This window comes from Helianthus annuus, chromosome 2, assembly GCF_002127325.2.
Source record: "Helianthus annuus cultivar XRQ/B chromosome 2, HanXRQr2.0-SUNRISE, whole genome shotgun sequence".
NCBI lineage: Eukaryota > Viridiplantae > Streptophyta > Magnoliopsida > Asterales > Asteraceae > Helianthus > Helianthus annuus.
This window is the reverse complement of record NC_035434.2, coordinates 170189580-170203087: the sequence shown is the minus strand read 5'-3', so window position 1 is coordinate 170203087 and position 13508 is coordinate 170189580. Positions and strand designations below refer to the sequence as shown.

The 13508-nt window shown below is 38.3% G+C and overlaps 1 protein-coding gene across 1 annotated transcript; it reads right to left on the bottom strand.

Annotated features, from left to right (window-relative positions):
- Positions 1-9348: 9348 nt before the first annotated feature.
- LOC110927167 (probable polyamine transporter At3g13620) lies at positions 9349-11021 on the bottom strand. Its single transcript, XM_022170782.2, has one exon. It carries the CDS (start codon positions 10967-10969, stop codon positions 9557-9559), a length of 1413 nt encoding a protein of 470 aa, XP_022026474.1. The 5' UTR covers positions 10970-11021; the 3' UTR covers positions 9349-9556.
- Positions 11022-13508: the final 2487 nt, after the last annotated feature.

Here is a 13508-nt window from a genome sequence, read left to right as displayed (position 1 = left end):
CATATAATATTTTTTGTAACATATGTAATAATCAAACGGGTGACGGGTTTTGGAAGGCGGTTTTGGCGAAGTTCCTTGAGCTAATGGACCAAGGTCCGTACCGAGATATCGACTCGGTGTCATCAAAGTGGCGAAAATGAACGGGTTCGTCAATAAGTTTGCGATAAATATAATAAAATATATTCTAGTGGGCGTCGTAGCGGCATGAGCGACGAAGATGTGTTTAAAAAAGCGTTGAAGATGTACAAGGCGAACAATGGTAATACGAACTTCGCACACGTTCGCGCGTGACAAGTTTTGAAAACGCACCAAAAATGGGCGCCGATTCCCAACGAGGTGGAGATGGCGAAGCGGCAAAGGACATCAGAATCGGGTAGTTGTAGCGTCGGTGGATCGGACGCGAGGTGTCACATAAACTTAAACGATGACGCCGAATTCGATGAAAAAGAATACGCCGTACATGAAGCGGAGCGTGCACCGGGCTGGGACAAATCGAAGAAGGAGCGGGCGAATGGGAAAGAAAAGGAAAAGGTGGACCCGAAGATAGATGAGTTTATGGAACAATTTAAAACGTCCACGGACGTCTCGGCCCAAAAGGCGAAGGCGAAGGAGCGGGCCATCAAAGAAAAGACTCGTGTGGCGGAAGAAAAGTTACGCGAAAAGGTCCGATTGTCCAATGAAAAAAATCCGATTGTCCGATGAAAGATTCGGCTCAAGGAGTGGGAAATAATAACGATGGATGTCGATGATTATCCCGAGCCGAAACGTTTGATGTTGAAAAAACTACAAACCGACATCATGAAAAAGCATCAAATTATTTAAGTCTATGTTTTTTTTTTAAGTTTATGTTTTTTTATTAAGTTTATTTTTTTTAAAGTCTGTCCTTTTTTATTTTTTTATTTTATGTTTTCTTTTTTAAGTTTATGTAATGGTTTTTAATATTAATGAAAATATTTAGTTAATTTATTTGTTAAATTTTAAAAAAAAAGTAGAAGATTAAAAAAATATAAAATATAAAAGTGGTGGGGTAGGATCATCTAGGACCATTCTCCCATACCCTCTAGTTTTGTGGGATGGACCATACTTAGGAGTACTATGATGTGGCGCCTACGTGACGGATCATCCTCCAATGAAGGATGGGCACCATACCCTCTAGCCTAAGCGGCATATGCCTTTTTTTATTAAAACCATTTAAGTGAGGCTATTATTAATTACTGGATATTTAATTATTAATTTTTTTTGTGCATACAAAATGTTATTAGTTACTGAATCAGTTCATTAATTAAAATTAATTGCGCATTGGTCGCAATTAATGAACTAATTACGCATGGGTTGCAATTAATAAAGAATTTCAGATTTAATAAAAAAAATATGTTGCGCTTTAATTACCGAAGCGCATTTAATGCGCTGCACCTTAGAATTGTGCCTAGGCGCTTGAAAGCTCGCTTTTAGCAACTGTGGTATTATTAACGATTTTTGATCGAGTGTACAAATAACAAGAATAAGAGTTTATACCGATCCTTTAAGCGTGTAAGCTCTTGAATATCTGTAAATAACATCCAATGTAGCTCCAAGAGATTTTCCATTGAATTGTTGCTTAACAACTCCCGCAGCTTGATGGGATTCATAGGCAGCTTTTGCAACATATTTTGCTTCTCGTTTTTGTTGTGGATCGCTGCTGTCGAAACAGTTCAGTATGCGACGATCCTTCCTTCCAAATTCGATATTAACATGTTCCAATTTAATGGTGTTCAGCCTTGAAAATTTTACTTCTCCATGAACAACATTTAAGAATTTATTTAAACTTGATAAATTTAACAAATTCCACTTTGGTGAAACTTGTGAAGCGTGTTCACTAAAGTAGATCATATTAGATGAAATAAAAGCTTGAAAAGAATGAAGAACTCTTACATGAAGCAACTGCATTTCGCAGCAATAAAGATTTTGAAGAAGAAGAAGAACGAAAAGATGGCTGGATAGCTGATCCGATCGCCATAGATTTCATCTGTTGAATCAAAACTAGGGGTGCAAACGAGCCGAGCGGCTCGCGAGCTACTCGAGATTGGCTCGAGAAAAAGCTCGAAACGAGCCAAGCTTGAGCCTCAAAACAAAGCTCGTTTGTTTATTGAGCCCGAGCTCGAGCCTCACATGTGAAGCTCGTAAGGCTCGTCGAGCCTTGGTGTAAACGAGCCGAGTCGAGTCGAGCTTATTTAAACTTGTTTACAAGCCGACCTCGAACCTAAAAATAAGCTTATTTAGTAAACGAGCCCGAGCCCGAACTTTACTTATCGAGCTCGCAAGCCTAAAAAGTCTATTATTTATATTATTTTTATTTAATATACTAATTAATAGATAATAAACGAGCCGAGCCCGAGCCGATCTCGAGCTTTATAAAATACAAACGAGCCGAGCTCGAGCCCAATCGAGCTTGAGCCTGGCCGAGCTCGGGCTCGGCTCGTTTGCACCCCTAAGATTCAAAACACAACAATTTAACTCTATTGAACAGACAAACACTTTGAATATATATAGAGATAAAGTTTAAGATATAAAAGTCTCTTTAACGTATATTTACACTTTGAATTTGGGTTTCTTTATATCTAGACTTTTATTTATTTATTTATTTATTTATTTATTTTGAGAGGCAACGGTTTGATCGAGATGCCTTTTAGAATTGGGTTTTAGGGCTTCTTGAAAAAAAAGCTAAGTGAAGTTGGGATCAGGTTTATTTATAGAAAAAACTTCTATATTTTTTCAGGTAAAATCATCCTCCGAATTAAACTCAGGATATGTGTAGCGGGGTTATATAAATTGATGTTATATGACATGTGGCAATTGTGTAAGAAAAAAAAGTTATAGGGGGCTAGATCATACGGTGTGGGCGTGGAGGAGCGGTGTTTATGCCCTTCCACGCCGCACACACCACACCATCCCCGCGTTGTCAACGGCGTTCTTTCAAGCCCTTGAAGAATCCCCCCGGCGTTGTGTTTATTGTTCGTTGACATGGTGTGCATTGGTTGGATGTGGCACGTAGCTGTTGGACCTTAACAACATAATTTAAAAAAGAAAAAGGTTTTTTATTTTAAAAATCAATCACCCTACCTATATAGAAAACTCACCATTTTCATCTCTCTCTTCTACCCAACATTCATTTTTATGAAATCTCTCAACCTTTTTTATAAAAAATAATGCATTCACATAACCGTAACTTTGATCCGAACAACCCGTATGGTTTCGGCGAACTACCAAACACTTGCTTTGCCGCCTCAAGGGTCTCAACTGAACCAACCACGTTTTAACGATGCAGACATATTAGCATACGGTTATCTTTTTGCCAACCTACCTTTTATTATTTATATTAGTAATAATGCTATTTTTTAAAAATTAATAGATAATATGTAATTATTAAATAAAATTAATAATAAAAAATTTGTGCCACGTGTCAGATAACGCCCATCTTCCACACCCCTTCCCACCCCTCCCTTTTTCCACCATGCCACTTTTCTAACGCGCGCTGACGTGGCGTCCACATGTCGAATAACACGCATTCTCCATGCCCCTCCACACCGTGTGGTCTTATATAACTTGAGTTTGTAGCGGAGGGTTATGTAGATGTGGGTTTGTATATGTATGTATATAGCGAAAAGGTTAGTTTTATTAGTGAATTGATCAAGTATACTTTCGTAAATATTATTTGGAGTTAATTAGTGTTTTCGTCCTTATGGTTTATCAAAAATCACTATTTCAATCCATTAGTTTAAAAATTGCGATTTCAGTTCCTGTGGTTTCACTTTCATAACCATTTAAGTCCCTGTGGTTTCACTTTCGTAACCAGGTCAATCCATTACTCTGTTAAGTACAGGGACTGAAATGGTTACGAGGTGGACTGAAATGGTTACGAAAGTGAAACCACAGGGACTGAAATCGCAATTTTTAAACTAATGGACTGAAATAGTGATTTTTGACAAACTACATGGATGAAAACGATAATTAACTCTATTATTTGAAAAAAAGGTATATAAAGGTGAGTTTGAGAAAATTATTGAGTGTGTGGACTTTATATCACACATGAAAGTGAGATTATATAGAAAGGTTCAATTGCTACTAGTCAAATTAAGCAGCTATTTGTAGTGACCTGTTAAAACATATTACAGTTGTATATTGTTTGAAAAAAATGAACTCATAAATTTATCACAAGTAACTAAAAGATAGTTTGGGTTTTATAATAAAGACCTAAGTTCAATTCTCATTTGTGTTAGATTAGACAATAATGAATAGAGTCTAGCTTTTTTGCAGATGTGCAAGGTTCTATCCTGAGCCAACATGGGTTTTTGTTACACCGTGTGTTACGCCAGAGAGTGTTCAGTTCTTGTGGTGGCACAACGTCTGTCAAGTGGTAGTCGGCGGTATGGTTTCCCGGTGGAACGCTCAAGCCAAACTCTGAAACCAGTGTGGGCCCGGTTAAGATAACATAGTCTGGCTAGAGTGGGGCAACGAGACTCTATAATTTGAGGAGTGCGAAGGTCTAACACAAGAAATTCACCATTCCTAAAAAAAAAAGCTAAAAGACAGCTCTTCACGCAAATTGAAAGCTTGGACAATCATACAAATTATTTCTTGACTTTAGCGGCACAACGTCTGTCAAGTGGCAGTCGGTGGTATGGTTTTCCAGGGGAACGCCCAAGCCAAACTCTAAAGCCAACGTGAGCCGATTAAGACAACATAGTTTGGCCAGAATAGGGAACATGACTTTCCAATTTGAAAAGTGCGATAGCCTAACACAAGAAATTCGTCATTTCATTTTTAAGTTATAGTGACTCGTTGTGCATAATGCAAACTTGTGCTCCACTTTAAGTTAAACGTGTAGAAACTAATACCATTGATTAGCACAAAAATGGGATTTTGTCGTAGTTTATGAGATGATCCACAGTAAAGCTAGGATGATCCTATTGAAGCTTCGTGTGCTTAGAACATAAACCTTGAATCTCAATTTACCAAATAGTTTTTGAAAAATTCACGTTCTAATTAATAGTTTAGGAACTAAGGTAAACAATTTGCCAATCCAACAATCAAACACTAGCGTACACCATACTATAAGTAATCAATTTATTGATCGCACATGTACATGTGACAACTAAAAATGACTAAAAATTACTTGGATCCAAATGTTATGTGCTCAATTCCTTAGCTAATAATTATATGCATCAGAAGCTACTTTAAGACATACATGTAAATAGGAGTTGCATTATTTAATTATGTATAATATTTATAATGCAACTCCCATGCACATGTATGCCTTAAAGTAGCTTCTGATACATGGGCTTGGCGAAATGCCACAGTGGGCGCCACTCAATTCTTTCGATAGCATTCGGAGTAGTTATCATGAGGTGCCATGGTGGACGCCACTCGCGTTTCTTGGCTACATCAATAATCGTTTTCACTCTTTTCTTCATCGTTGATAAATGGCAAGCTTTGTTCAATGGTATTCCTGCTGGAATCGGAGACGGTGAAGGGCTGAGTACACCCGCTGATGGTACTGGTTTGGTGTAACTACAAGCGCTATTTTTGTAGAAGGCAGTTTGGGTGAGGGTGCTCGTTTCAGGATTTGGGATAAATAATCCGTTGAGTGGATTAAGCTCAAAAGAAAATAATAGGAAACAAGACTTGAGATAACTCTCGAATATTTTTCATTCATAAAAGAAGCAAATTACAAAAGGTAAATATAAATATTAATACATAATTAAATAATGCAACTCCCATGCACATGTATGCCTTAAAGTAGCTTCTGATGCGTGCAAAGGGTATGAGGTTATGCTTGAGAAACAGATAAAAAGCAATGTGAAATTTGGGGTTGGGTATAGAAAACATGATGATGAAAACACTGCTTTTGAAAAATCTGTTTCAACCAGTTAAACCTCACATGCACACTACGACATGTTAGCGAAGAAATTAACCCGAAACGTAAAACATAGAAAATAATAACTTAGTCGATCTAGGACTTGCCCATGGCGGCGAACTTTTCAAAACGGAAAAAATAGACGTGTTACGACGGGTCTGTCAAATATGAAAAAAAAATAGAGCAAAAAACGTTAGATCTCAAATGCACGCTACGACATGTTAACTCGCAAAATTTAGAACGAATTCGTCCTATATTTAATCTAAATGCAAGAGTTTGCTTTAATGGGCTCTGTAATCTCTTTTGTGCGTTGTATTATGCCATTGAAAATATGATCGTTCTGTGCCTTCCAAAGAAACCACAACGCAACAATAAAAATAAGTTTATGTATGTAGTTTTGAAATGAAACAGTGAAGTGGTTTTTTTATTTAAAAACATCGAAAAGTGTGCTGAATGAAATGCCGTTTGTTTAAGGCTGAGTGTTATCGATTAACGCCCAAGGGCGTTACCACATTCACGTCAGAGCCACGTTGGCGAAACCACCCACCTCCCTTTCACGCTCCACCTCTCAGCCCCTTCCGGCAATACTAGGCTAACGTCCGCCCACCCTTCTTGGCGCCCCTTCACGCCCCACCGATATGCCTTCACCCCTCCACCCCCAACCGACGCACTCAGGAAACATCCCTTCGCCTGCAAAAGTGATGCCACATCGGCTATGACATGGCATTTAAACGTGGATGGGCTAACACCCGCAACAACCGGCCTATGCTAGAAACACACTTGAAATATGTTGATTTTAACCAACATGTGTGCTCCCATTGGTGGAAAACTTATCATAGATAAAAGAGAAAATAGTAACCATGTTGATTAAGGCTACAGGGTGTGGAGGGGCTTGGGTTGGGGTCATTGCTTGACACGTGGTGAGTGTGAGATCCACAAACTTATGGTGAAAAATGAGGGGTGTGGTCAGGGCCGGCTCAATGTTTTTAGAGGCCTAAAGCAAACAATAAAATTCAGGCCTTTTTATCGGTTATCTTCAGGGTTGAGCAAAATTTAAAATGTACCCGATAACACCATTCTATTTGAATAACATATAAAAATGATATGGTGTTTTATATCATATATACAAACACATATATAGTTTAATATATTATTTGACTTCCGTTGTTTCATACTACATTATACATCACACAAGCATGGTTCTTTTTTAAGGTTAAAAAACTAAATTTTTAATATTCACGTATCTTGAGTTTCTCGATATTCATCTTCCCCATCTTCTCTAACCTTTCTCACAAAAAAAAAAAAAAAAGAACTAAAAATATATCTTGTATATATTTACCTATGAAAATGGATAATACTAGCTCCTTAAAATTGGGGGCCTTCCAAAATATGAGGCCTAAAGCAAATGCCTCATTTAACTTATGTTAGAGCCGGGCTTGGGTGTGGTGTGGCGTGGCTTCGCTTGGCGTGACCAGCCATATTAGACCAGCTAGCCAACTCATTCTGCCCCCACCCCACGTCAGGCTGAATACCCACGCCAAAAGGGACAACGCCATGCCAACGCAACCTGGAGTGGAGCGGCGTTGAAGGGCATCCCCGCCCCACTCCCCACAGCCTAATAGTGATACTTACCGACAAGTGCTTTTGAATCACGTGATTAGACAGGTAGTACCGTCTTCTTTGTTGTAAAGTTTACGTTGATAATAAAGAATATAATCTCTTTAATTATCATTATTTTCGTCACACACACCCAAAGTTTTCACATATACACACACTTACTGGAACTAGTGAGATTTGCTATGTGTTGAAGATGCATTTGATCGGTACATATTCGGTTTCTTACGATACCGGTACTTAGTAACGTTATTCGGTTGGAATTGGTTGGGGTCGTCATGGTAAAGAACAAAAAATAACCTTTATTGAAACATAGATAAAAATAAGTATGTCATTACGGTATGATCAATATTTACATAATTATATTATTAACATACGGAAAGGGTAAACACCATTTTTTGTAAGTTAACTAAACTGTGAGTTTGCTTTGATTACATACACGTTTGTGCTTAGATCATTTGTAGATTGTTCAGTTCTAAAAAAACTTGTAGATTGCGATTCACAAGTCGTTTTTGAATAAAATTTTTATTGAGAAATGGATAAATATAAACACGCCGCAACGACATAATCAATAATACATAGAACATCGTATTTATATACTTAAAAATTACTAGTATGTGATGCATGACTTACGAAACTTTGATATATGTAAATATTCACACACCTCTTTCCTCTATCTCTCTCTATATATACATAGATATATAGAGAGAGAGATAGAGTAAAAAGTGTGTGAATAAGAATTTAAGGATGTGGGAATAGAATGAGCCTATAATAATACATAATTCTAAGAAAAGAGAGGTTCGAGTTCTTGAAAGCGATAAGGATAACGATATCCATGAATAAGGTCATGAATAAGCTACTTGTGCATTTAAGAACATATTCCATCTTTTAAAAGGTCCAATCATGATCAAAATTCTTCTAATAATAAGTTTTGAACCAACAAGGCAACGACCATTTATTCAACCACTTGATATCGTTGATATACTTGTAAGGAACAATATTTGATACTCACTTTTGTCACTTGTGCATATGAATTGGATTCCCTTGTAAACTTAGGTATAGTTTTTTAAACACACGGATTATAACAAGTCAATCTTGATTTCTAATTTAACGTTTTTGCTTTTAACGAATAAGAACATAACATGTCATGAGTTGGAATAGCGTCAAAAGAACAAAATCACATCGAAAGACACATGATTATCACAAAATCATGGAGCAAAGTATTATCTTGTAAAAGGTCAAAATCACTTAGAATTGCAATTTCAACACGACTGTGTAAGAAACCTTAAATCACGAAAAAGGATAAAATGAGAAAAAAAAAACATCATCAAAAAATCTTACATGAAATTAAAAAAAGAAGAAGTTTAAATCACTAAAAGTTCGTATTGATGCACCATTTTCTAACCGTTTTTCCTAGAGTGAAGTCTATAGATGTAAAACGAATTTTAAAACATTATCTTCTCAAAAACAGTTGATAAAAATGATCATTTGGAAGTTTTTTTTAAATAAAGTTGTGATGCATCTTTTTTTATCGATGAACACACACTCTCAAGGGCGTAGCTTTGTGGGGGCATGAGGGGGCGGTCGACCCCCTGAATTTTTTGCTCGTTAGTGGAGAGCATGTAGTTTTCGTATAGAAATTTTTGGGTATATACGTTTTTGAGCCCTCGGTTTTATAGAAATTTAATGGTATATACGTTTTCGACCCCCCGGTCGAAAATCTCAACCAAATTAAGCTTCGCCACTGCACACTCTCTACTCTATTCATAGAATCATCACACCTACGTTACCTGCGTTTCACCGGACTTGAACTCACAACCAAATTAAGATGTATCCAATACAATTGTATAAACTTGAGGTTAACTAAAATATATAAAGTTGTACAAACTTGAGGTTAACTAATAGTGAGCTCATCTAAACAAACCTACACTAGATACAACCCAACCCAACCCTATCACTCTAACTAACCACCAACCATGAGCCAGCTAGTCAACTCACCACCAACCATGACCCCACAACCCATACCTCCAAACAAAATAGAAAAAAATATCAAGACGACAACGTTTCATCTCCCTTTTCATTTTCATCCCCATTTGCAAACACAAACCACCCTTTTAACTTACAATAATTCATCAAAAAATACCACAAAACAGCCCCAACAGTCATCAACCCACTAACCAAAAACACAATCTTTGTAGCAATAACCATAATAACCACCAAAAATGCTGAGGGCACCAAACACATCACAACCAACCCGGGCACGCCTAGCGGCACCTTATAAGGCCGTGACAACGTTGGAAACTTCCTCCTTAGCCACACGAACGACGCGAACTCCAACAACATCCCTAAACTATATATAAAATTCGCGGATGCTACAATATCCGTAAAATCCATTTGTGACACACTAAGTGTGATCAAAGTGGATATCAATATTCCCACCCATGGCGTGTCGAACCACTTAGACCGCACCCCAAAAAACCTCGGTAACACCCCTAGTTCGGACATACCAAGAACCTGATACGCGCAACTACTTAACTGCGCCTCAAACAAACCTATACCCGATAAAACCGCCCCGATTTCGATCCAGATTTTTAACCATTTCCCCGATATCATCTCCGCCGCAACCGCCATGAAACCCGATTCCCATTCGGATTGATCGACCGACACAGCACCCGTCACGGCCATCAATGGGATTATATACGCTAAACAAGTGAGTATCACCGACGAAAAAAGTGCCGCCGGGAACGTTTTTTTCGGGTTTTCGACTTCGCCCGCCATCGTACTAACCGTATCCCAAAAATTTAAATTCCAGAACAAAGTGTTGAAAAATAAATTCCAATCTTTACTAACACCCTTTTGTCCTAAACTTATCCACCTATGTGGCCGAATTTGCGGTATCGCGATAACCGACATGAGTAAAAACGGGAACAGCGAGATCACGCCTAGCATGATCGCGGCGAACCCGACAATATTCAACCCCGTGTAATTTACGAGTGATAAAAAAACAGTAGACAATAATATTGCTAGTGTTCTAGGTGCACCTGAACTAAAAACTGGAAAAAGTTTTTCTAAATAATCAATGCATAGAATTGGAAAAGCTGCAATGTTAATAACTCCTGTCAGAAACTTCCATGAGCCCATTAAGGATCCACAAAATGGGCCGAAGGCTTTGTGGGCCCAAATAACAAACCCACCGTTGCCTGGAAAGGTGGTGGAGAGTTCAGCTGTGACTAGAGCCTCTGGGATGCTCCAAATGAATGGGAAGATTAAAAAGCCCAAGATGGCTAGAAGTGGGCCGGCGGCCTGTACGGCGGGTTCTTCGCCGTACGGGCCGCCAGCGACTTCGAAGTAGATTAGGAAGATAAGGGGGATGAGGGTTAGTTTTTTGCGGGTGGTGGCGGTGGCGGGTGGTGATGGGTGTGGTGGTGAGGGTGGTTTTTCTGATAGGATTTCTAGGCCCATGATGGTGAATTGGTGATGAGGATGTTGAATGAGAAGTTTTCAAGGGGTTTGTTGTATTTAATATAAGAGAAAATGATAGAAGCAAAGTGTTAGTGGCAAGTTGGTAATAAAATATGAAAAATTGAGTGAAGTTATGATCAAGTATGAGGGATAATATGGTCTTTTTACATATACAATAAATACTTGAAAAAGAAAAAAAAATTGATAGCGTTGATATGAAACTTTTCGACTAAATTATTTTTTTTTAACGTATAATAATTTACATCGAGATAGTTGGTAAACGGGCAACAAGCTGCGCCGCTACCCCTTTTTGAATAGCAAAACTAAGCCTTTTAAAAACTACGTCTATAGATCTCGGGGTCATAACATTACTATGCATGACCCTTTGAACTCGACTAAGTAGGTCCACAGCCTCTGGCGCCAGAAAACCAAAAGTATCAAAAGCAAATGGGATAAACACGTGCTGGTTGTCAAGGCACGCTTTCTCATGCTTGATCACTTTACCCGAAGCAGCCTTTAAAGCAGCCTGACCCACTGTGAAAGCACTACTCCCTAAGCCCACAAGCGGGGAAACCCCTGTTAGATCCACACATGCGTGTTTTCCTCCTACCCATCCAAAGACCAGAATGTCGGCTGGTCGAAGGGTAGATCTCCCTTCCAACGGGTCTGTTAAGAAATTAACGGGTGCCTCTTTCTTAGCAGAAATACCAGCGCACCTGAATATGTCAAAAAGGACATCCCTAACCAAATCATGTCGGTATTTGAACCCCGGGAGCTCTCTACAATGAACTGCATGCTCACCAAAAGAATCCAAACACGCCTTATGACAAACAGGGCATACCTCATCAACCGGGAATAAAGGAATCATGAGGCGATATTTAAGGATAGTACGGTACTCCACCGGCGACATATGCTGGCCTAACCCATCTATAGGTATAGAAAGAAGAAAATCTTGTGCATGTGGTGCTCGGAGACACTCAAAAACGGCTTTTTGTCTAACGGTCAAGTCAAACTGCACTTCGATTTCGTTGACAATTTTACTAAAAAGAGCACTCGCCAATGCATGTTGGGCTTTAGGGGCGGCGGTGTCCTTATTAGTGAAACCGCTGAAGTCAAAGCTTGGAATCGTATCACGAAGACAAGCTAAAAGCACAAACATAATCAGAATCCATACTGCATATGCCACTGTCTCTTAAGATGTGGTCCTGTAGCACCCACGATTGGGCCCTTGTGTTAGGCTATTCTCCGTTGTCTCACTTTGGTCAGACTACGTTGTCTTAACCGAGCTCATGCTGGCTTCAGAGTTTGGCTTGGACGTTTCCACGGTGAAACCATACCGCCGGTTGCCATTTGATAGTCGTTGTGCCACCACAAGAGCAGAACTCTTTAGCGTAACACACGGTGGGACGAAAACCCAGGTGGGCTTGGGATTCAAACTAACAATCTCGTACAAGACGTAGCTCAAATCCTTTATTACTTTAATCCACCAAAAGTGACACAAGTAAGAATCAAATTAGGGTCTGCACTAGAGAATCCAAAACCTCCTACCACTTACTTTTATTTTATTTATTAATAAAAAATAAGATATATTGAATATATTTGAGGTATTTGTTTCATTTTTATAAATCAAACATGTTTTAAAAACGATAGTGCTTATTTTATTTGTTAAAAGTAAGTGGTTATTATTTAATATAACTTTTTTAACGGCGTTTGAAACTACCTAATATCTTGGTGAGCCTTCTTGAGATGGGATGTCAACGTCCATACTGATTTTAACCATGGGCGGCTCTTTAGGTGTACGGGGAGGACTTCCGTACAAGGCCCGTTTTTTCGAGGGGCACGGGAATTTTTTTAAAAAATTCGATATATATATATATATATATATGTGTGTGTGTGTGTGTTATTTAAAAAAAAAAGTGTACACACATAACAAATCCAATATAGAGGCACGTTATCGAAAGATTTGTACTTTTTATAATTTACCCAACTTAACAATAGGTTTATTGGGCCCAATCGAATACTATTTTTTTGTCATTTTCGTAATTATGTTGTTTATCGTTAAAGCATATGGGCCCATTTTTTGAGCTCGAACAGGATACGTGAATTCTCAGAGACGCCACTGATTTTAACGCTTCAGACTTGGCTTTATCTAAGAACACCATCAAAGAGTAAACTATCACTGTAGGAAAATGGTTTAAACTTAAGACATTATAATTCCCAAACTATTATCATTACTCTCATGCCATTAAATAATAATTACGTTATTCATTATAATTTATTTGGATGATACAGGGATAAAAAGATTAGAAAATAGACTCCCGTATTTAAAAAAAAAAGATATTGTTGATTGATGAGTATTGACTATTGACTATCGAACTATCGACATACCTATAGGAATTACTTTTGAAATAGAAAACATGTGAAAATTGACTTCTGTTTTGAATTTAGTAGCCCTCTGTCATCATCCAAATAATTGATAGTCCCCTCACTTAGGGCGAAGGGTGCACCCCCTAAGGGTGTAAGGGGTGCTCACCTAATA

Excerpts from the sequence above, each read along its gene's own strand:
- LOC110927167 (XM_022170782.2), bottom strand. The coding sequence starts at position 10,969 with ATGGGCCTAGAAATCCTATCAGAAAAACCACCCTCACCACCACACCCA.